Source organism: Nerophis lumbriciformis, linkage group LG03 (assembly GCF_033978685.3).
Source record: "Nerophis lumbriciformis linkage group LG03, RoL_Nlum_v2.1, whole genome shotgun sequence".
Classification (NCBI taxonomy): Eukaryota; Metazoa; Chordata; class Actinopteri; order Syngnathiformes; family Syngnathidae; genus Nerophis; species Nerophis lumbriciformis.
In genome coordinates this window covers 61,707,152-61,732,869 of record NC_084550.2, presented here as the reverse complement: position 1 = coordinate 61,732,869, position 25,718 = coordinate 61,707,152, and the positions used below count along the sequence as shown (strand labels likewise).

At 36.7% G+C, this 25,718-nt stretch overlaps 1 protein-coding gene across 2 annotated transcripts in view; it reads right to left on the bottom strand.

Moving 5' to 3' along the window:
* Positions 1-25,718, bottom strand: part of stab1 (stabilin 1) — a 216,691-nt gene that overhangs the window by 145,146 nt on the left and 45,827 nt on the right. For both annotated transcript variants that reach the window (XM_072912860.1, XM_061940474.2), the window contains exons 17-25: positions 18,803-18,883; positions 18,570-18,725; positions 18,436-18,498; positions 18,248-18,340; positions 15,030-15,116; positions 14,834-14,945; positions 14,518-14,704; positions 2,803-2,896; positions 2,573-2,731 (exon numbers count right to left, since the gene is read on the bottom strand). In XM_072912860.1, the coding sequence (XP_072768961.1) occupies positions 2,573-2,731; positions 2,803-2,896; positions 14,518-14,704; positions 14,834-14,945; positions 15,030-15,116; positions 18,248-18,340; positions 18,436-18,498; positions 18,570-18,725; positions 18,803-18,883 (1,032 nt within the window). The remainder of the gene's footprint in view (positions 1-2,572; positions 2,732-2,802; positions 2,897-14,517; positions 14,705-14,833; positions 14,946-15,029; positions 15,117-18,247; positions 18,341-18,435; positions 18,499-18,569; positions 18,726-18,802; positions 18,884-25,718) is intronic.

The window sequence follows — 25,718 nt, the reverse complement described above, 5'->3', positions numbered from 1 at the left end:
CCGCGCTGAGCGCACCTCCAAGCGCGTCTCGCTGCCGGCGACGGCCAGATATGGGCCCACGCTCCAGCGCCATCCATTTTCAGGGCTAGTTGATTCGGCAGGTGGGTTGTTACACACTCCTTAGCGGGTTCCAACTTCCATGGCCACCGTCTTGCTCTCTACATCAACCAGGGTGAGCCCCACCCCTTTCATGAGCGCACTACGCGCGGAGTGACCCCTGTTACGCGCCCCCGGCAACAGGGGTGGCAAGCAGGTAAGCTGCGCGGGCGGAGCGCGCGGAGTGACCCATGTTACGAGCCCCCGGCCACGGGGGTGGCGGGCAGGTAAGCTGCTTACCTCCTGCGCGTGACGCCGGCCGCGGCGAAAGCGGACGAGGCGGGGTGTCGGTGCGGTGGGCGCGGTAGTGACCCTGGACGTGCGTCGGGCCCTTCTCGCGGATCGCTTCAGCTACGGCTCCCGGTGGGGCCCTCTCGGGGGAAGGGGCCTCGGTCCAGGACCCCGGCGAGGCGTCCCTTCTCCGCTCCGTAAAAGTGTCCATCTCTTTTCTTTTTTTTTCTTCTGTTGTGGCATATGCAGCAGGTGCCTGCTCGTTTTTCGTATGTGGGTAACAACATTTAACTATGTATATATATTTCCGAATTGGTTTAACTGCCACCCGCAAAAAAAAAAAAAAAAAAAAAAAATTAATCCGCCCGACCCGACCCGCGAGCGGATAAAATCTTAGTTTTTTTAATTTCATCCGCCCGATCCGCGGATAATCCGCGGACTCCGCGGTTGTGTCCGCAAACCGCGCATCTCTACTTTGCAGTCCATTCAAATGAATATAAGTTGAAAAGGATTTGCAAATCATTGTATTCTCTTTTTATTTACGAATTATACAACGTGACAACTTCACTGGTTTTGGGTTTTGTACAATGTATTGTTGTACATCAGGGGTGCTCATTACGTCGATCGCGAGCTACCGGTCGATCTCGGAGGGTGTGTCAGTCGATCACCAGCCAGGCATTAAAAAAAATAGTCCTAAAAATGAGCGATCATAAATCTTCACTATGACGTCACTTTCGTCACTTGATTGACATTCACGGCACCCGAGGGTCTTCTGAGATGACGCTGGCTACTGCCAGCTCATTAAAATTACCGACTGGAAGGCGAGAAACACTTTATTTCAACAGACTCTGGCGCCGTACCTGTCGTCAAAACTCCAAAGACCGACTGCACAGTTACACAGTTGCGCTAACAAAATAAGAGTCTCAGAAAGCTGGCGTGCACAAGCTAGCAAGCTACGGAGTTTGCTGACAATGTTTTTCTTGTAAAGTGTATACAAAGGAGTACGGAAGCTGGACAAATAAGATGCCAAAAACCAACCACTTTCATGTGGTATTGGACAGAAAGGAGAACTTTTTTTCTCCTCCATTCGAAAATGCGGACGTTATCAGCACCACTGTCTGATTCCAATCAATGCAAGTCATCAGAATCAGGTAATACACCAACTTATATTCTTGTCTTCATGAAAGAAAGGAATCTATATGTGTTAAACCTGCTTGTATTATCTTTAAACACCTTTAACTTATTAACAATATTAACTATATGTGTTAAACATGCTTGTATTATTTTTAAACACCTTTAACTTGTTAACAATATTAACTATGTGTGTTAAACATGCTTGTATTATCTTTAAACACCTTTAAGTTGTTAGCAATATTAACTATATGTATTAAACATTTTTGTATTATCATTAAACACCTTTAATTTATTAACATTAACTATGTGCTAAACATGCTTGTATTATCATTAAACACCTTTAACTTGTTAACAATATTAACTATATGCGTTAAACATGCTTGCATTATCTTTAAACACCTTTAACTTGTTAACAATATTAACTATATGGGTTAAACATACTTGTATTATCATTAAACACCTTTAATTTTTTAACAATATTAACTATATGTGTTAAACATGCTTGCATTATCATTAAACACCTTTAACTTGTTAACAAAAACATATATTTCATAAATAAGTAAATATAAATTATATATATATGAATGAGGTAGATCCCCATGACTTGATCAATTGAAAAGTAGCTCACCTGCAGAAAAAGTGTGAGCACCCCTGTTGTACATTAATGCAGTGGTCCCCAACCTTTTTGTAACTGCGGACCGGTCAACGCTTGAAAATTTGTCCCACGGACCCGGGGGGTATTTATTTATTTATTTTTGGTCATAAAAAAATACAATCATGTGTGCTTACGGACTGTATCCCTTGCAGACTGTATTGATCTATATTGATATATAATGTAGGAACCAGAAATGTTAATAACAGAAACGTTCTACATCGTTAGTGATAGCGTCTGTGTTTCCTCTTCATCCACCATACTTGAAGGTTGCAGAAAGAGTGCATATTTTCCCATAAATCTTTTGTATTCAGACAAGGCAAGCGCACAAATAGCTTTCGTTATCGTGGCCATCGTGATTTCCGACCTCGTAACTGGAACGCTCACGACTAGGCTGTGCAGCTCCGACTTCCAACTTCCGAGGTAAATGGAACACAGCGATGTTAATAGCGCTCTGACCTGGCCAGGTCCAATATGGTTGCAGTCAGCGTTGGGGCTGCAGCCTCCTCTACTCTCCAGCTGGCAGTTGTTGATCTCCACACACACTCGGCCGTCACCTGTCCAACCCTCCACGCACACGCACGACACGTCGCCGGGACCCACGTACACGCACTCGGCCTGGAGATTAAAAAAACAGGAAAGTTGAATTTGTCTTCTTCTGCAGTCAGGAACGTTGTACGAGAGCTTACATTGGCATCGCAACCCCCTCTGTTGCTCTTCAGACAACGGTTGATGGCAGTACATGAGTGGCCGTCGCCTTCATAGCCATCACGACACACACACCTGGTGCAACAAGCAAGCGGATTAGGGAATGGAGGCATACAGTCTAGGGATGTCCCGATACGATATTTGGATCGGATCGGCCGCCGATATTTGCAAAAAAATGCGTATCGGCAAGGCATGGGAAAATGCCGATCCAGATCCAGTTATAAAAAAAACTCCGCTCCGTGTTTACCATCCCTACCGTCAAGCATGGTGGTGGTAGTATTATGCTCTGGGCCTGTTTTGCTGCCAATGGAACTGGTGCTTTACAGAGAGTAAATGGGACAATGAAAAAGGAGGATTGCCTCCAAATTCTTCAGGACAAGCTAAAATCATCAGCCCGGAGGTTGGGTCTTGGGCGCAATTGGGTGTTCCAAGAGGACAATGACCCCAAACATACGTCAAAAGTGGAAAAGAATTAAAGGTTTTAGAATGGCCTTCCCAAAGTCCTGACTGGACAATGCTGAAGAAACAAGTCCATGTCAGAAAACCAACACATTTAGCTGAACTGCACCAATTTTGTCAAGAGGAGTGGTCAAAAATTCAAGCAGAAGCTTGTGGATGGCTACCAAAAGCGCCTTATTGCAGCTACCAAAAGCGCCTTATTGCAGGTAAACTTGCCAAGGGACATGTAAGCAAATATTAACATTGCTGTATGTATACTGTCGGTGGCAGATATTTACATATATCCCAATTTAAGTGTTACTTCTTTTATTTCATAATCATATTACAAAACAGCTAGTGTTTTTCTTCCAATTGTGGTCTTTTGGTTGTCTGCAAAGACTGTGTGCTAACCTTGAATATGGAATGTAAGAAAGAGAGATACTCCTTCTTCTTATCTATTCTTAAGTCCAGGTGCGGAGGACAATGGGCATGTGTTTGGGCTGGAGGGACAAGACTGCGAAGGTGGGAGGGAGAGAGACTTTATAGAATAGAGGGTTTTCCATTTCGGGAAAAGACCATCTTAGCTGCGTGATTGAATGTTCTATGCTGGACTGGTCTCAGTATATTTACAAAGCTTTGCAAATATATTACAAAATACCTATTCTGTCTCTGGTGGTTCTTCTACTCAGCTTTAAGTGTCGTAAAGAGCTTGAAAGCGACGACCAGCGACTTGAATTCCCTGGGAGGAACAACTGGTCCAAACGCAACAATACTTTTGACCCAGCACATTTGCTCACATTTTCAGTAGACTCATAATAAATTCATAAAAGAAGCAAACTTCATGAATGTTTTTTGTGACCAACAAGTATGTGCTCCAATCACTCTATCACAAAAAAAATAAGAGCTGTAGATTGTTTAGGGCTTAAAAATGGATGACGGAAACCAAGATGGCCGACTTCCTGTTTGTTTTCAAATATGGGTTCTCAAGGCTTTTACGTGCGTTCTGTCATAATAGACGCCACTGGCGATTTTCGTGACGATACGTGAATCTGGGGCGAGGGGCACATTTTTTCAAATTTTAAAAGGCACGCTTAAGAGCCAATTTTGGGTTTGGGACTTTTGTCCGCTGTGTATTTCATTTAGTTTTGTATGTCTCATGACACATTATCTGGATGTAATATTGGCTGAATATCTGATAGTTGTTTGTGTGTCATGTTGTTCCAGACCACAGCAAACTTTACCCAGCTTGCAAAGATTGTAATAAATCCATTAGAAGATGTTTCCTTTAACTTGGACACACACATCTATACCTTTGGCCATTCTGAGCTAGTCATTTCCAGAAGTTATCTCATCCTGTGAGAAGCCTCCATTTTACTAACAATTTCCAACGTTGCGAAAATGTGTAGAATAATATTTAAAACACAACATTTCTGTCAACGAAGATTTGCATGAGCCATTTTGATAGTAGGCTAATATAGACACTTACATCATGTGTTGCCTTCATTATAACACTCATATAAGACTTTTAAAGTCATTTTGATAGTAGGCTAATATAACTAATATAGACACTTACATCATGTGTTGCCTTCATTATAACACTTATATAAGACTTTTAAAGTAATTTTGATAGTAGGCTAATATAACTAATATAGACACTTACATCATGTGTTGCCTTCATTATAACACTTATATAAGACTTTTAAAGTAATTTTGATAGTAGGCTAATATAACTAATATAGACACTTACATCATGTGTTGCCTTCATTATAACACTTATATAAGACTTTTAAAGTCATTTTGATACTAGGCTAATATAACTAATATAGACACTTACATCATGTGTTGCCTTCATTATAACACTTATATAAGACTTTTAAAGTCATTTTGATAGTAGGCTAATATAACTAATATAGACACTTACATCATGTGTTGCCTTCATTATAACACTTATATAAGACTTTTAAAGTCATTTTGATAGTAGGCTAATATAACTAATATAGACACTTACATCATGTGTTGCCTTCATTATAACACTTATATAAGACTTTTAAAGTAATTTTGATAGTAGGCTAATATAACTAATATAGACACTTACATCATGTGTTGCCTTCATTATAACACTTATATAAGACTTTTAAAGAAATGTTGATAGTAGGCTAATATAACTAATATAGACACTTACATCATGTGTTGCCTTCATTATAACACTCATATAAGAATTTTAAAGTCATTTTGATATTAGGCTAATATAACTAATATAGACACTTACATTATGTGTTGCCTTCATTATAACACTTATATAAGACTTTTAAAGTCATTTTGATATTAGGCTAATACAACTAATATAGACACTTACATCATGTGTTGCCTTCATTATAACACTTATATAAGACTTTTAAAGTAATTTTGATAGTAGGCTAATATAACTAATATAGACACTTACATCATGTGTTGCCTTCATTATAACACTTATATAAGACTTTTAAAGTCATTTTTATAGTAGGCTAATATAACTAATATAGGCACTTACATCATGTGTTGCCTTCATTATAACACTTATATAAGACTTTTAAAGTCATTTTGATAGTAGGCTAATATAACTAATATAGACACTTACATCATGTGTTGCCTTCATTATAACACTTATATAAGACTTTTAAAGTAATTTTGATAGTAGGCTAATATAACTAATATAGACACTTACATCATGTGTTGCCTTCATTATAACACTCATATAAGAATTTTAAAGTCATTTTGATATTAGGCTAATATAACTAATATAGACACTTACATCATGTGTTGCCTTCATTATAACACTCATATAAGAATTTTAAAGTCATTTTGATAGTAGGCTAATATAACTAATATAGACACTTACATCATGTGTTGTCTTCATTATAACACTTATAAAAGACTTTTAAAGTAATTTTGATAGTAGGCTAATATAACTAATATAGACACTTACATCATGTGTTGCCTTCATTATAACACTCATATAAGAATTTTAAAGTCATTTTGATATTAGGCTAATATAACTAATATAGACACTTACATCATGTGTTGCCTTCATTATAACACTTATATAAGACTTTTAAAGTCATTTTGATAGTAGGCTAATATAACTAACATAGACACTTACATCATGTGTTGCCTTCATTATAACACTTATATAAGACTTTTAAAGTCATTTTGATAGTAGGCTAATATAACTAATATAGACACTTACATCATGTGTTGCCTTCATTATAACACTTATATAAGACTTTTAAAGTCATTTTGATAGTAGGCTAATATAACTAATATAGACACTTACATTATGTGTTGCCTTCATTATAACACTTATATAAGACTTTTAAAGTCATTTTGATATTAGGCTAATATAACTAATATAGACACTTACATCATGTGTTGCCTTCATTATAACACTTATATAAGACTTTTAAAGTCATTTTGATAGTAGGCTAATATAACTAATATAGACACTTACATCATGTGTTGCCTTCATTATAACACTTATATAAGACTTTTAAAGTCATTTTGATAGTAGGCTAATATAACTAATATAGACACTTACATCATGTGTTGCCTTCATTATAACACTTATATAAGACTTTTAAAGTCATTTTGATAGTAGGCTAATACAACTAATATAGACACTTACATCATGTGTTGCCTTCATTATAACACTTATATAAGACTTTTAAAGTCATTTTGATAGTAGGCTAATATAACTAATATAGACACTTACATCATGTGTTGCCTTCATTATAACACTTATATAAGACTTTTAAAGTCATTTTGATAGTAGGCTAATATAACTAATATAGACACTTACATCATGTGTTGCCTTCATTATAACACTTATATAAGACTTTTAAAGTAATTTTGATAGTAGGCTAATATAACTAATATAGACACTTACATCATGTGTTGTCTTCATTATAACACTTATAAAAGACTTTTAAAGTAATTTTGATAGTAGGCTAATATAACTAATATAGACACTTACATCATGTGTTGCCTTCATTATAACACTCATATAAGAATTTTAAAGTCATTTTGATATTAGGCTAATATAACTAATATAGACACTTACATCATGTGTTGCCTTCATTATAACACTTATATAAGACTTTTAAAGTCATTTTGATAGTAGGCTAATATAACTAACATAGACACTTACATCATGTGTTGCCTTCATTATAACACTTATATAAGACTTTTAAAGTCATTTTGATAGTAGGCTAATATAACTAATATAGACACTTACATCATGTGTTGCCTTCATTATAACACTTATATAAGACTTTTAAAGTCATTTTGATAGTAGGCTAATATAACTAATATAGACACTTACATTATGTGTTGCCTTCATTATAACACTTATATAAGACTTTTAAAGTCATTTTGATAGTAGGCTAATATAACTAATATAGACACTTACATCATGTGTTGCCTTCATTATAACACTTATATAAGACTTTTAAAGTCATTTTGATAGTAGGCTAATACAACTAATATAGACACTTACATCATGTGTTGCCTTCATTATAACACTTATATAAGACTTTTAAAGTCATTTTGATAGTAGGCTAATATAACTAATATAGACACTTACATCATGTGTTGCCTTCATTATAACACTTATATAAGACTTTTAAAGTCATTTTGATAGTAGGCTAATATAACTAATATAGACACTTACATCATGTGTTGCCTTCATTATAACACTTATATAAGACTTTTAAAGTAATTTTGATAGTAGGCTAATATAACTAATATAGACACTTACATCATGTGTTGTCTTCATTATAACACTTATAAAAGACTTTTAAAGTAATTTTGATAGTAGGCTAATATAACTAATATAGACACTTACATCATGTGTTGCCTTCATTATAACACTCATATAAGAATTTTAAAGTCATTTTGATATTAGGCTAATATAACTAATATAGACACTTACATCATGTGTTGCCTTCATTATAACACTTATATAAGACTTTTAAAGTCATTTTGATAGTAGGCTAATATAACTAACATAGACACTTACATCATGTGTTGCCTTCATTATAACACTTATATAAGACTTTTAAAGTCATTTTGATAGTAGGCTAATATAACTAATATAGACACTTACATCATGTGTTGCCTTCATTATAACACTTATATAAGACTTTTAAAGTCATTTTGATAGTAGGCTAATATAACTAATATAGACACTTACATTATGTGTTGCCTTCATTATAACACTTATATAAGACTTTTAAAGTCATTTTGATATTAGGCTAATATAACTAATATAGACACTTACATCATGTGTTGCCTTCATTATAACACTTATATAAGACTTTTAAAGTAATTTTGATAGTAGGCTAATATAACTAATATAGACACTTACATCATGTGTTGCCTTCATTATAACACTTATATAAGACTTTTAAAGTCATTTTGATAGTAGGCTAATATAACTAATATAGACACTTACATCATGTGTTGCCTTCATTATAACACTTATATAAGACTTTTAAAGTAATTTTGATAGTAGGCTAATATAACTAATATAGACACTTACATCATGTGTTGCCTTCATTATAACACTTATATAAGACTTTTAAAGTAATTTTGATAGTAGGCTAATATAACTAATATAGACATTTACATCATGTGTTGCCTTCATTATAACACTTATATAAGACTTTTAAAGTAATTTTGATAGTAGGCTAATATAACTAATATAGACACTTACATCATGTGTTGCCTTCATTATAACACTCATATAAGAATTTTAAAGTCATTTTGATATTAGGCTAATATAACTAATATAGACACTTACATCATGTGTTGCCTTCATTATAACACTCATATAAGAATTTTAAAGTCATTTTGATAGTAGGCTAATATAACTAATATAGACACTTACATCATGTGTTGCCTTCATTATAACACTCATATAAGACTTTTAAAGTCATTTTGATAGTAGGCTAATATAACTAATATAGACACTTACATCATGTGTTGCCTTCATTATAACACTTATATAAGACTTTTAAAGTCATTTTGATAGTAGGCTAATATAACTAATATAGACACTTACATCATGTGTTGCCTTCATTATAACACTTATATAAGACTTTTAAAGTCATTTTGATAGTAGGCTAATACAACTAATATAGACACTTACATCATGTGTTGCCTTCATTATAACACTTATATAAGACTTTTAAAGTCATTTTGATAGTAGGCTAATATAACTAATATAGACACTTACATCATGTGTTGCCTTCATTATAACACTTATATAAGACTTTTAAAGTCATTTTGATAGTAGGCTAATATAACTAATATAGACACTTACATCATGTGTTGCCTTCATTATAACACTTATATAAGACTTTTAAAGTAATTTTGATAGTAGGCTAATATAACTAATATAGACACTTACATCATGTGTTGCCTTCATTATAACACTTATATAAGACTTTTAAAGTAATTTTGATAGTAGGCTAATATAACTAATATAGACACTTACATCATGTGTTGCCTTCATTATAACACTTATATAAGACTTTTAAAGTCATTTTGATAGTAGGCTAATATAACTAATATAGACACTTACATCATGTGTTGCCTTCATTATAACACTTATATAAGACTTTTAAAGTAATTTTGATAGTAGGCTAATATAACTAATATAGACACTTACATCATGTGTTGCCTTCATTATAACACTTATATAAGACTTTTAAAGTAATTTTGATAGTAGGCTAATATAACTAATATAGACACTTACATCATGTGTTGCCTTCATTATAACACTCATATAAGAATTTTAAAGTCATTTTGATATTAGGCTAATATAACTAATATAGACACTTACATCATGTGTTGCCTTCATTATAACACTCATATAAGACTTTTAAAGTCATTTTGATAGTAGGCTAATATAACTAATATAGACACTTACATCATGTGTTGCCTTCATTATAACACTTATATAAGACTTTTAAAGTCATTTTGATAGTAGGCTAATATAACTAATATAGACACTTACATCATGTGTTGCCTTCATTATAACACTTATATAAGACTTTTAAAGTCATTTTGATAGTAGGCTAATATAACTAATATAGACACTTACATCATGTGTTGCCTTCATTATAACACTTATATAAGACTTTTAAAGTCATTTTGATAGTAGGCTAATATAACTAATATAGACACTTACATCATGTGTTGCCTTCATTATAACACTTATATAAGACTTTTAAAGTCATTTTGATAGTAGGCTAATATAACTAATATAGACACTTACATCATGTGTTGCCTTCATTATAACACTTATATAAGACTTTTAAAGTCATTTTGATAGTAGGCTAATATAACTAATATAGACACTTACATCATGTGTTGTCTTCATTATAACACTTATATAAGACTTTTAAAGTAATTTTGATAGTAGGCTAATATAACTAATATAGACACTTACATCATGTGTTGCCTTCATTATAACACTCATATAAGAATTTTAAAGTCATTTTGATATTAGGCTAATATAACTAATATAGACACTTACATCATGTGTTGCCTTCATTATAACACTTATATAAGACTTTTAAAGTCATTTTGATAGTAGGCTAGTATAACTAATATAGACACTTACATCATGTGTTGCCTTCATTATAACACTTATATAAGACTTTTAAAGTCATTTTGATAGTAGGCTAATATAACTAATATAGACACTTACATCATGTGTTGCCTTCATTATAACACTTATACAAGACTTTTAAAGTCATTTTGATAGTAGGCTAATATAACTAATATAGACACTTACATCATGTGTTGCCTTCATTATAACACTTATATAAGACTTTTAAAGTAATTTTGATAGTAGGCTTATATAACTAATATAGACACTTACATCATGTGTTGCCTTAACTATAACACTTATATAAGACTTTTAAAGTCATTTTGATAGTAGGCTAATATAACTAATATAGACACTTACATCATGTGTTGCCTTCATTATAACACTTATATAAGACTTTTAAAGTCATTTTGATAGTAGGCTAATACAACTAATATAGACACTTACATCATGTGTTGCCTTCAGTGTAACACTTATATAAGACTTTTAAAGTCATTTTGATAGGCCAATATAACTAATATAGACACTTACATCATGTGTTGCCTTCATTATAACACTTATACAAGACTTTTAAAGTAATTTTGATAGTAGGCTTATATAACTAATATAGACACTTACATCATGTGTTGCCTTAATTATAACACTTATATAAGACTTTTAAAGTCATTTTGATAGTAGGCTAATATAACTAATATAGACACTTACATCATGTGTTGCCTTCATTATAACACTTATATAAGACTTTTAAAGTAATTTTGATAGTAGGCTAATACAACTAATATAGACACTTACATCATGTGTTGCCTTCAGTGTAACACTTATATAAGACTTTTAAAGTCATTTTGATAGTAGGCTAATATAATTAATATAGACACTTACATCATGTGTTGCCTTCAGTGTAACACTTATATAAGACTTTTAAAGTAATTTTGATAGTAGGCTAATATAACTAATATAGACACTTACATCATGTGTTGCCTTCATTATAACACTTATATAAGACTTTTAAAGTAATTTTGATAGTAGGCTAATATAACTAATATAGACACTTACATCATGTGTTGCCTTCATTATAACACTTATATAAGACTTTTAAAGTAATTTTGATAGTAGGCTAATATAACTAATATAGACACTTACATCATGTGTTGCCTTCATTATAACACTTATATAAGACTTTTAAAGTAATTTTGATAGTAGGCTAATATAACTAATATAGACACTTACATCATGTGTTGCCTTCATTATAACACTCATATAAGAATTTTAAAGTCATTTTGATATTAGGCTAATATAACTAATATAGACACTTACATCATGTGTTGCCTTCATTATAACACTCATATAAGACTTTTAAAGTCATTTTGATAGTAGGCTAATATAACTAATATAGACACTTACATCATGTGTTGCCTTCATTATAACACTTATATAAGACTTTTAAAGTCATTTTGATAGTAGGCTAATATAACTAATATAGACACTTACATCATGTGTTGCCTTCATTATAACACTTATATAAGACTTTTAAAGTCATTTTGATAGTAGGCTAATATAACTAATATAGACACTTACATCATGTGTTGCCTTCATTATAACACTTATATAAGACTTTTAAAGTCATTTTGATAGTAGGCTAATATAACTAATATAGACACTTACATCATGTGTTGCCTTCATTATAACACTTATATAAGACTTTTAAAGTCATTTTGATAGTAGGCTAATATAACTAATATAGACACTTGCATCATGTGTTGCCTTCATTATAACACTTATATAAGACTTTTAAAGTCATTTTGATAGTAGGCTAATATAACTAATATAGACACTTACATCATGTGTTGTCTTCATTATAACACTTATATAAGACTTTTAAAGTAATTTTGATAGTAGGCTAATATAACTAATATAGACACTTACATCATGTGTTGCCTTCATTATAACACTCATATAAGAATTTTAAAGTCATTTTGATATTAGGCTAATATAACTAATATAGACACTTACATCATGTGTTGCCTTCATTATAACACTTATATAAGACTTTTAAAGTCATTTTGATAGTAGGCTAGTATAACTAATATAGACACTTACATCATGTGTTGCCTTCATTATAACACTTATATAAGACTTTTAAAGTCATTTTGATAGTAGGCTAATATAACTAATATAGACACTTACATCATGTGTTGCCTTCATTATAACACTTATACAAGACTTTTAAAGTCATTTTGATAGTAGGCTAATATAACTAATATAGACACTTACATCATGTGTTGCCTTCATTATAACACTTATATAAGACTTTTAAAGTAATTTTGATAGTAGGCTTATATAACTAATATAGACACTTACATCATGTGTTGCCTTAACTATAACACTTATATAAGACTTTTAAAGTCATTTTGATAGTAGGCTAATATAACTAATATAGACACTTACATCATGTGTTGCCTTCATTATAACACTTATATAAGACTTTTAAAGTCATTTTGATAGTAGGCTAATACAACTAATATAGACACTTACATCATGTGTTGCCTTCAGTGTAACACTTATATAAGACTTTTAAAGTCATTTTGATAGGCCAATATAACTAATATAGACACTTACATCATGTGTTGCCTTCATTATAACACTTATACAAGACTTTTAAAGTAATTTTGATAGTAGGCTTATATAACTAATATAGACACTTACATCATGTGTTGCCTTAATTATAACACTTATATAAGACTTTTAAAGTCATTTTGATAGTAGGCTAATATAACTAATATAGACACTTACATCATGTGTTGCCTTCATTATAACACTTATATAAGACTTTTAAAGTCATTTTGATAGTAGGCTAATACAACTAATATAGACACTTACATCATGTGTTGCCTTCAGTGTAACACTTATATAAGACTTTTAAAGTCATTTTGATAGTAGGCTAATATAATTAATATAGACACTTACATCATGTGTTGCCTTCAGTGTAACACTTATATAAGACTTTTAAAGTAATTTTGATAGTAGGCTAATATAACTAATATAGACACTTACATCATGTGTTGCTTTCATTATAACACTTATATAAGACTTTTAAAGTCATTTTGATAGTAGGCTAATATAACTAAAATGGACACTTACATCATGTGTTGTCTTCATTATAACACTTATATAAGACTTTTAAAGTCATCTTGATAGTAGGCTAATATAGAGACTTACATCATGTGTTGCCTTCAGTGTAACACTTATATAAGACTTTTAAAGTAATTTTGATAGTAGGCTAATATAATTAAAATGGATACTTACATCATGTGTTGCCTTCATTGTAACACTTACAGAAGACTTTTAAAGTCATTTTGATAGTAGGCTAATATAATTAAAATGGACACTTACATCATGTGTTGCCTTCATTGTAACACTTACAGAAGACTTTTAAAGTCATTTTGATAGTAGGCTAATATAACTAACATAGACACTTACATCATGTGTTGCCTTCATTATAACACTTATATAAGGCTTTTAATTTTTTTGCAGCTCCAGACAGATTTTTGTTTTGTATTTTTGGTCCAATATGGCTCTTTCACACCTGGGTCAGGTGTTCAGGTCTTACGTGCTCTGCAGTCCCGTGTGTGTGCAGTAGGCGTGGATGTGACAGTGTTCCAACAGTCCATCGGAGTTGCAGGGCATGGCTTTTTTATCGCACCTCTCTCCCGAGTAGTCCTCCAAACAGGATCCTCTCCGACACACACCGCCGCTGCCGGGACGGTTGTCGCACACGCCGTGCAAACAGTGACACTCTGAGAGCGCGCACACACACACACACACACACACACACACACACACACACACACACACACACACACAACAGGTGAAGACATCCGTGGACCACCAAGTTGGGGCGTGCTTCCTTAGACAGCATGCGTCACCTTCATCACAGTTCTCCCCATGCTTGGACGGATCGGCGCAGATGTGGCAGGCGACACCCTCAAAGCCCGGTTGACAGCCGCATGAGCCGTTGCCTTGGATACCATCAAAGCACTGCATGTGGGGGATAAAAAAAAAAACAACAAACAAGTGAAGTTGATGGCTCCAGTGACGGATAATGCCGTCGCACTTCCTCACCGTTCCTCTGCCGTAACACGGATGCTGGAAGCCGCCGATGCACGGTTTGCAGTCCGGCCCGAAGAAGCCTTTGCAGCACTCTGGGGTCTGATGTACACACATGATTAATACACAGCTGGCGTCTGATGTACACACATGATTAATACACGGCTGGAGTCTGATGTACACACATGATTAATACACGGCTGGGTGGTCTTTACATTTCTTTCGAGGCCACACTCGGCTCTCCTGAGGCCACTTCCACACGCCACAAGTGTGACTTTAAAAATGTTGTGTGGACGAATGGCAACGCCACTTTGAAAACACAGTGCATCTGGAAAGTATTCACAGCTTCACTTTTTCTTATCTTGTTATCACAATAACCCATAATCAACATTTTGTTGATTTTTTATTTTTATTTTTTCAAATTGATTAAAAAAAAAATTTTAAAGTAAGAAATAACAGTTTTTTAAATTTTTATTCAATTTAAAAAAAAAAAAATCTACAAAATGTTTTTCACATTGTCATTATGGGGTATTGACGGGGGTATTAAAAACTAAGAAATCACAAGGTTGAAACAACATACTTTTTGACAACGTTTAATCAACGTTGGGTTCTGACGTTGATATGACGTTGATATTTTAATCATTTTCCAACCAATATTCTACAACACAAACACAACGTTGAAACAACATGCTTTTCGACTATGTTTAATCAACGTTAGGTTCTGATGTTGATTTGACCATTGAATTTTGGTCATTTTCCAACCAATATTCTACAACACAAACATAACATTGAATCAACATGCTTTTTGACTACGTTTAATCAATGTTGGGTTCTGACGTTGATTTGACCATTGAATTTTGGTAATTTTCCAACCAATATTCTTCAACACAAATACAACGTTGAAACAACATGCTTTTTGACGTTTAATCAATGTCAGATTGTGACATTGATTTGACCATTGAATTTTGGTCATTTTCCAACCAATATTCTACAACACAAACACAACGTTAAAACAACATGCTTCTTGACAACATTTAATCAATGTCAGGTTGTGACGTTGATTTGACTATTGAATTTTGGTCATTTTCCAACCAATATTCTACAACACAAATACAACGTTGAAACAACATGCTTTTTGACTACGTTTAATCAACGTTGGATTCTGACGTTGATTTGACCATTGAATTTTGGTCATTTTCCAACCAATATTCTACAACTCAAATACAAAGTTGAAACAACATGCTTTTTGACAACGTTTAATCAATGTCAGGTTGTGACGTTGATTTGACCATTGAATTTTGGTCAATATTCTACAACACAAATACAACGTGCTTTTTGACAACGTTTAATCAACGTCGGGTTCTGACGTTGATATGACGTTGATATTTTAGTCATTTTCCAACCAATATTCTACAACACAAATACAACATTGAAACAACATGCTTTTTGACGACATTTAATCAACTTTGGGTTCTGACGTTGATATTTGTCAATTTCCAACCAATATTCTACAATACAAAGACAACGTTAAAACAACATGCTTTTTGACGACGTTTAATCAACGTTGGGTTCTGACGTTGATTTGACCATTGAATTTGTCATTTCTCAACTAATATTCTACAACACAAATACAATGTTGAAACTACATGCTTCTTGACAACATTTAATCAATGTCAGGTTGTGACGTTGATTTGACCATTGAATTTTGGTCATTTTCCAACCAATATTCTACAACACAAATACAACGTTAAAACAACATGCTTTTTGATTACGATTAATCAACGTTAGGTTCTGATGTTGATTTGACCATTGAATTTTGGTCATTTTCCAACCAATATTCTACAACTCAAATACAAAGTTGAAACAACATGCTTTTTGACAACGTTTAATCAATGTCAGGTTGTGACGTTGATTTCACCATTGAATTTTGGTCAATATTCTACAACACAAATACAACGTCGAAACAATATGCTTTTTGACGACGTTTAATCAACGTCGGGTTCTGACGTTGATATGACATTGATATTTTAGTCATTTTCCAACCAATATTCTACAACACAAATACAACATTGAAACAACATGCTTTTTGACGACATTTAATCAACTTTGGGTTCTGACGTTGATACGACGTTGATATTTGTCATTTTCCAACCAATATTCTATAAAACAAAGACAACGTTGAAACAACATGCTTTTTGACAACGTTTAATCAATGTCAGGTTGTGACGTTGATTTGACCATTGAATTTTGGTCAATATTCTACAACACAAATACAACGTCGAAACAATATGCTTTTTGACGACGTTTAATTGTCTGGTTCTGACGTTGATATGACGTTGATATTTGTCATTTTCCAACCAATATTCTACAATACAAAGACAACGTTGAAACAACATGCTTTTTGGCGACGTTTAATCAACGTTGGGTTCTGACCTTGATTTGACCATTGAATTTTGGTCATTTCCCAACTAATATTCTACAACACAAATACAACGTTTAATCAATGTCAGATTGTGACATTGATTTGACTATTGAATTTTGGTCATTTCCCAACCAATATTCTACAACACAAATACAACGTTGAACCATCATGCTTTTTGACTATGTTTAATCAACATTGGGTTCTGATGTTGATTCGACCATTGAATTTTGGTAATTTCCCGAACAACAACAACGTGGATCCAACGTTAGACACCAACTCAATTTACAAATTCACAACCATTTTGCAACTTTGTTTCAAAGTCAGGTACAGGTACAATCAACGTTTTATCAACATCTTGTGCCTGCTGGGTATATATGGGTCTATTTTACTTTTAAGAATTAAATACTATTTATTTTGAAGCAGTTTGTGTAGTGTGGACTCACTGGTCTGGGATCAGTCTATCCTTCACCCCCCCCCCCCCCCCCCCCCCCCCCCTCCTTCTTGCCGACCTCTGCAGTAGCTAGTTCATCCCCTGCCTCCCTCCCCCTTGCAGAGGCTGCTTTTGGAAAAGGCGGAATATTAACGCCTCCGTTTTAGAAAGACAGGCCGGCGAAAGTTGCCTTCTCAATATGAAAAGGCCTACTAATTGAAATGAGCAGCGGTAGTCTAGAAAACTGGCTAAGTTTGTTTAGATTTGTTCCCCGTTTTTCTTCCTTGCGCCTGCGCCCTGGCCTTGTGTTCCACAATTAAAAATGGGTCCTAACACATCATAGGGTGACATGCATTACCTTTTTAATCATGCTTGTCTCACCTGCTTGGTGACGTTGCAGTACTTGGCACAGCCTGTACTCATATACAGCCCCACGGGAGGCATCGCAAAATCGCAGCCTTTCAGGAGACTGCTCTGAAGACACACACCAACAATGACAAAAGCGATAGTTTCGCTCCTCACTCGGCCCAAATCGACGTTCATTATGGTGTCATAAAATCATGTTTCACCAATTCCGTGCTGCCTTCTGGACAGGACGTCTCATGGATGAATCTGCAGTGACCACACGGCCCCTGCAAGCACACGCACGTCACACCAAGCGTCCTCATGAGTTATTCTCTGTCATGAACGTGTCCGTGCACACCACGGTGATCTTGCTCTCCGTGATGTCGCAGCGGTGAGGCAGAATGGGGAGGATGGATGGCGGGTACAGCAGACCGTCGATCGAGTGGATCAGGCCGTTGAGCGCCCGGGTGGTGCTGAGCACGCGTGCGCCGTTTTCGCCCACCACAATGTCACCCTGAGAGGAAAGCGGGGAGCGACGTCACGCCGGTATGCACTCGCACTGGAGGCCGGGATCCAATCAGAGACACTTACATCGGAAGACGTGGAGATGGTCAGCATCTGATTGGCCATGGTCTCGATGCGAGGAAGAGCTGCCAGGTCGTCACCTGTCAGCTGATCAAATATCAATGTATGAGAGTGGTTCTTTTCTTTCTCCCATGCAGCTCAAAAAGGTAAGAAACATTTCTGGGTAGGATACAGATGGCGCCGCTGTAGAGGCTGCTGGTTGCAAGAGCTCCACGCTCTTTGTGTTTGTCATGTTTCAATATTGTTTCCGTGTTTTTTTACTTTAAAGCAGAACCAAGTAACTTTTGAACCTTCATAAAGTACCGTATTTTTCGGATTATAAATCGCTCCAGAGTATAAGTAGCACTGGCCGAAAATGCATAATAAAGAAGGAAAAAAACATAAGTCGCACTGGAGTATAAGTCGCATTTTTGGGGGAAATGTATTTGATAAAAGCCAACACCAAGAATAGACATCCATCCATCCATCCATCCATCTTCTTCCGCTTATCCGAGGTCGGGTCGCGGGGGCAGCAGCCTAATCAGGGAAGCCCAGACTTCCCTCTCCCCAGCCACTTCGTCCAGCTCTTCCCGGGGGATCCCGAGGCGTTCCCAGGCCAGCCAGGAGACATAGTCTTCCCAACGTGTCCTGGGTCTTCCCCGTGGCCTCCTACCTAAACACCTCCCGAGGGAGGCGATCGGGTGGCATCCTGACCAGATGCCCGAACCACCTCATCTGGCTCCTCTCGATGTGGAGGAGCAGCGGCTTTACTTTGAGCTCCCCGCGGATGACAGAGCTTCTCACCCTATCTCTAAGGGAGAGCCCTGCCACCCGGCGGAGGAAACTCATTTCGGCCGCTTGTACCCGTGATCTTGTCCTTTCGGTCATAACCCAAAGCTCATGACCATAGGTGAGGATGGGAACGTAGATCGACCGGTAAATTGAGAGCTTTGCCTTCCGGCTCAGCTCCTTCTTCACCACAACGGATCGATACAGCGTCCGCATTACTGAAGATGCCGCACCGATCCGCCTGTCGATCTCACGATCCACTCTTCCCTCACTCGTGAACAAGACTCCGAGGTACTTGAACTCCTCCACTTGGGGAAGGGTCTCCTCCCCAACCCGGAGATGGCACTCCACCCTTTTCCGGGCGAGAACCATGGACTCGGACTTGGAGGTGCTGATTCTCATCCCAGTCGCTTCACACTCGGCTGCGAACTGATCCAGCGAGAGTTGAAGATCCTGGCCAGATGAAGCCATCAGGACCACATCATCTGCAAAAAGCAGAGACCTAATCCTGCAGCCACCAAACCGGACCCCCTCAATGCCTTGACTGCGCCTAGAAATTCTGTCCATAAAAGTTATGAACAGAATCTGTGACAAAGGGCAGCCTTGGCGGAGTCCAACCCTCACTGGAAACGTGTCCGACTTACTGCCGGCAATGCGGAATAGACATTTGAAAGGCAATTTAAAATAAATAAAGAATAGTGAACAACAGGCTGAATAAGTGTACGTTATATGAGGCATAAAAAACCAACTGGTATGTTAACGTAACATATTATGGTAAGAGTCATTCAAATAACTATAACATATAGAACATGTTATACGTTTACCAAACAATCTGTCACTCCTAATCGCTAAATCCCATGAAATCTTCTTCCCCGGTGTCACTTCTAAACAACTCTGCCAACTCCAAAGGTAGACAATGCGCCGTAATGTGTTAATCATTTCACACATAAGTTGCCCAGGAGTATAAATCGCACCCCCGGCCAAACTATGAAAAAAACTGCGATTTATAATCCGAAAAATACGGTATTTTCATCACTTTTGGGACGATACATGGACTTACAGTCGCGATCAGAATTTTACATACACTTGTAAAGAACATAATGTCATGGCTGTCTTGAGTTTCCAATACTTTCTACTAATCCTATTCTTTTGTGATAGAGTGATTGGAGCACATACTTGTTGGTCACAAAAAACATTCATGAAGTTTGGTTCTTTTATGTATTTAATATGGGTCTACTGAAAATGTGACCACAGAACTTTCCTCCAGAAGGTCTTATCTTTGTCCATGTGATGTTAGATGAAACAAAAATTGAGCTGTTTGGCCACAATACCCAGCAATATGGAGGTTGGGTCTTGGGTGCAGTTGGGTGTTCCAACAGGACAATGACCCCAAACACACGTCAAAAGTGGTAAAGGAATGGCTAAATCAGGCTAGAATGAAGGTTTCAGAATGGCCTTCCCGAAATCATGACAATGCTGAAGGAACAAGTCCATGTCAGAAAACCAACACATTTAGCTGAACTGCACCAATTTAGTCAAGAGGAGTGGTCAAAAATTCAAGCAGAAGCTTGTGGATGGCTACCAAAAGCACCTTATTGCAGGTAAACTTGCCAAGGGACATGTAAGCAAATATTAACATTGCTGTATGTATACTTTTGACCCAGCACATTTGCTCACATTTTCAGTAGAGCCATAATAAATTCATAAAAGAAGCAAACTTCATGAATGTTTTTTGTGACCAACAAGTATGTGCTCCAATCACTCTATCACAAAAAAATAAGAGTTGTAGAAAGTATTGGAAAGCCATGACATTATGTTCTTTAAGTGTATGTACATTTTTGATCGTGACTGTACAACGAGTTGAATGACACCTCTGTCATGGCCTGAGTGACTTCGAGGAGGGCACGCAAAAAACTGCAAATGTGCTGACTTGCTTTACGGGAATGCGTCACTCCCTCTTTCCCCCGTTCGTTAAAAAGACAGAAGTCGATGCGAAGGCCTACGTGCGATTACTGCTTTTTGTGGCAGAAGCTTCATAACAACCAAAGAAAGGAAAAGTTTTGTCTGAGGAGACCAAAAAAAAACCTGAGGACAGTCGGGATCAACATTAGGGCTGCGAATCTTTGGGTGTCCCACGATTCGATTCAATATCGATTCTTGGGGTCACGATTCGATTCTAAATCGATTATTTTCGATTCAACGCGATTCTCGATTCAAAAACGATATTTTCCCGATTCTCTATTCATTCAATACATAGGATTTTAGCAGGATCTACCCCAGTCTGCTGACATGCAAGCAGAGTAGTAGATTTTTGTAAAAAGCTTTTATAATTGTAAAGGACAATATTTTATCAACTGATTGCAACAATATAAATTTGTTTTAACTATTAAATGAACCAAAAATATGACTTATTTTATCTTTGTGAAAATATTGGACACAGTGTGTTGTCAAGCTTATGAGATGTGATGCAAGTGTAAGCCACTGTGACATTCAACATTGCCCCGGCTTTCACTCGCTAGCGTGAGCTCAAAGACGAGGGCTTTCAGACCAAATGTGCTCCTGCTAAACTAGTAAGTGACTTTCAACAACAGTCAACTTTAATGTCAATTCACAAACACAAAAAAGAAAAAGAAAAAAGACTAACAAGATTTAACAAGAGTAAAAAAATATTCAATCTAAGGCTGGACTCCCAGGGGAGTCCAGACTGAGGCCAAGGGGAAAAAACCTCAATAGCCATAGCACACATAAACCAAAAGCCATCTGGATGCAAAATAACCATATAAATACATATATGTATATATATCTCCTGAAGAGCACCTGCAAAACAGGCTTGTAGGAATGAAATAGCCTCTGTGGTTTTTTCCTGACCTAATGTATATATCCATCCATTTTCTACCGCTTATTCCCTTCGGGGTCGCGGGGGGCGCTGGAGCCTATCTCAGCTACAATCGGGCGGAAGGCGGGGTACACCCTGGACAAGTCTCCACCTCATCACAGGACCAACACAGATAGACAGACAACATTCACACACTAGGGCCAATTTAGTGTTGCCAATCAACCTATCCCCAGGTGCATGTCTTTGGAGGTGGGAGGAAGCCGGAGTACCCGGAGGAAACCCACGCAGTCACGGGGAGGACATGCAAACTCCACACAGAAAGATCCCGAGGCCGGGATTGAACTCACGACTACTCAGGACCTTCGTATTGTGCGGCAGACGCACTAGCTCTTCTTCCACCGTGCTGCCCCTAATGTATATATATCTATATAAATATATATGTATATATATATATATATATATATGGATTAATGCATTTAAATGGGTGTAATTTAGATTTTTTTATTGTTGATCGGACGTTTTTTATAATAGCCACAAAGTTCAATGAGCATGTGTGACCACATTTGTTGAATTTCTGTGCTGGTTGATTTCCCCCCCTGTTTGGATTGGGTTATATAAGTAAATGCTGTTCCATATTTTCTCGCAAGTACAATTAATGGTTGAGTTACTTTCGTCTGACACCAGATGGCGACAAAATCAGGGCTATCAGACCGCTGGTTAGTTGCAACTAATATGAATAATCCGCTCCTGGCCAAATTGCTGAATTATTGAATTTGTGCCGTCTCGAAATGAGGACAATGAGCGTAACAGACATTTGCATTCTGAAGTTCTTCAACGGCAGAAAAACTAACAAATACGTAATTTGTCAAGTGTGGGGCAAAAGCGTTGCTATAAAAAGTAGCATTACTGCTGTAACAAACAGTTCAGGGTGTCCCAAATTACAAGAGTGTGTTAGGTAAGGAGGAGGAGTTTTGTCCCTCCAGAGTTGCCATAGGGCTGTGACGTAGGGTGTGTGTGGTTGTGGAAGGAGGTGTGTGATGTTGACATTAAAGAAGCGGTGGCTACCGAACCTGCTCTAATGTCAACCTTTTATTATTTTATTAGACAAGTACACTGTATAGTACAGTGGTCGGCAACCCGCGGCTCCGGAGCCGCATGCGGCTCTTTGATCACTCTGATGCGGCTCAGCAGCTTACTTGCCGAACCCCCCGATTTTCCCGTGAGACTTCCGGAATTCAGTGAGTGACTCTCGCAGAAAACTCCTGGGATTAATATTCACCGAATTTCACCCTTACATCTATAATAAGGGCGTGCCATGATGGTACAACATTTGACGCCCTCTACAATCTGTATTAATTGTGTGCCAGCCCAACCACTTGTTATACAGTATGCATCTTCTGCTTGCACACGTACGTGACAGCAATGCATACTTGGTCAACAGCCACACAGGTTACACTGACGGTGACCATATAAAACAACTTTAACACTCTTACTAATAATGCGCCACACTGTGAACCCACACCAAACAAGAATGACAAACACATTTCGGGAGAACATCTGCACCGTAACACAACATAAACACAACAGGACAAATACCCAGAATCCCATGCAGCCCTGACTCTTCTGGGCTACATTATACACCCCTGCTACCACCAAACCCCGCCCCCACCCCAACCCTGCTCCCTCACACATCAACCCCCCCCTCTCTGTGCGTCGGTTGAGGTGAGCGGGGTTTGGTAGCGGGGTTGTATAATGTATCCCGGAAGAGTTAGGGCTGCATGGGATTCTGGGTATGTGTTCTGTTGTGTTTATGTTGTGTTACGGTGCAGATATTCTCCCGAAATGTGTTTGTCATTCTTGTTTGGTGTGGGTTCACAGTGTGGCGCATTATTAGTAAGAGTGCTAAAGTTTTTTTTATACCGCCACCGTCAGTGTAACCTGTGTGGTTGTTGACCAAGTATGCCTTGCTGTCACTTATGTGAGCAAGTGGAAGCCCACACAACGTGTGGCTGATCAGGCACGCTGGTTGTAGTGGGTGCTATATGCTGTACCATCTCGGCACGCATGACGCTGTCAATTGCCATTCATATAAAACCCGCGTGCCGCACCAGCATTCAAATTCCTTATTACGGTGTGGGCAGCGTGTCTGAGACCCCTGGTTTATACATAGCACAAAGCAAAAAAAACAACTTTGTATGCAGTGTTATTTCATTTTAAATTACAAAAAAATTTTGCGGCTCCCATTGTTTTCTATAATTTGTGAAACTGATCAAAGTGGCTCTTTGACCGGTAAAGGTTGCCGACGGCTACACTGCTAATATGTAGCACCATTTGAAAAGTCACCCGCTAGACCAGGGGTGTCAAACTCAAATACAGAGTGGGCCAAAATTTAAAACTGAACAAAGCCGCGGGCCAAGGTTGAACAAATTAACCCTTTAATAGGGGCCCAAACAAGTGTTGCATTGAATATTAAACAAGCAAGGCTTGTATAACTTTATAGTGACATGCAAAATCGAGTTTCAAATAATAATAATAATAATAATAATTAAAAAATATCAATGGCATATCAAATACAATTTAAATAAAAATGTAATGCCTCTTTTCTGTTTGCAGCCTTCTGAGGTAAATATCAACATTAACTTTTTCCACAGGCTAATAAATTAGAAAATAAAATAACAATGAATAAACCAACCATTCAGGACTTTAACTGCTCAGTTTGCAACACACTGATCTAATCTGATGTGCCCAAGCCAGATACCTGACATATTTTCTTGGATGCTAGTTCTTTAATGTCGGGACTCAGGCTTTAAGCTTAAGCAACCCTCATTATCGAACGAAGGTGTTCATCAGTCATTATACCTCGTAGTCCACCCGGACCACAGTCTTGGAGGCGTGCTTTAAAGGCACTGGGTTTATCGTCCTCCACGAGCTGTCGTCACGTCTGCTTTTCATCCATTCCAACAACGTGCTGGCCCGATCACAAAATATGTGCGACTTCAGCACGCACACACACGTAAATCCATGCATACTTGGCCAACAGCGATACAGGTTACACTGATGGTGTCCGTATAAATAACTTTAACACTGTTAGAAATATGCGCCACACTGTGAATCCACACCAAACAAGAATGACAAACACATTTTGGGAGAACATCCGCACCGTAACACAACACAAACACAACAAAACAAATACCCAGAATCCCATGCAGCCCTAACTCTTCCGGGCTGCAATACACCCCGCCCCCGCTACAACCAAATACCCCCCCCCCCCCTCCGTGCATCGGTTGAGGCGGGCGGGGTTGGGGGGGCGGGGGTGTA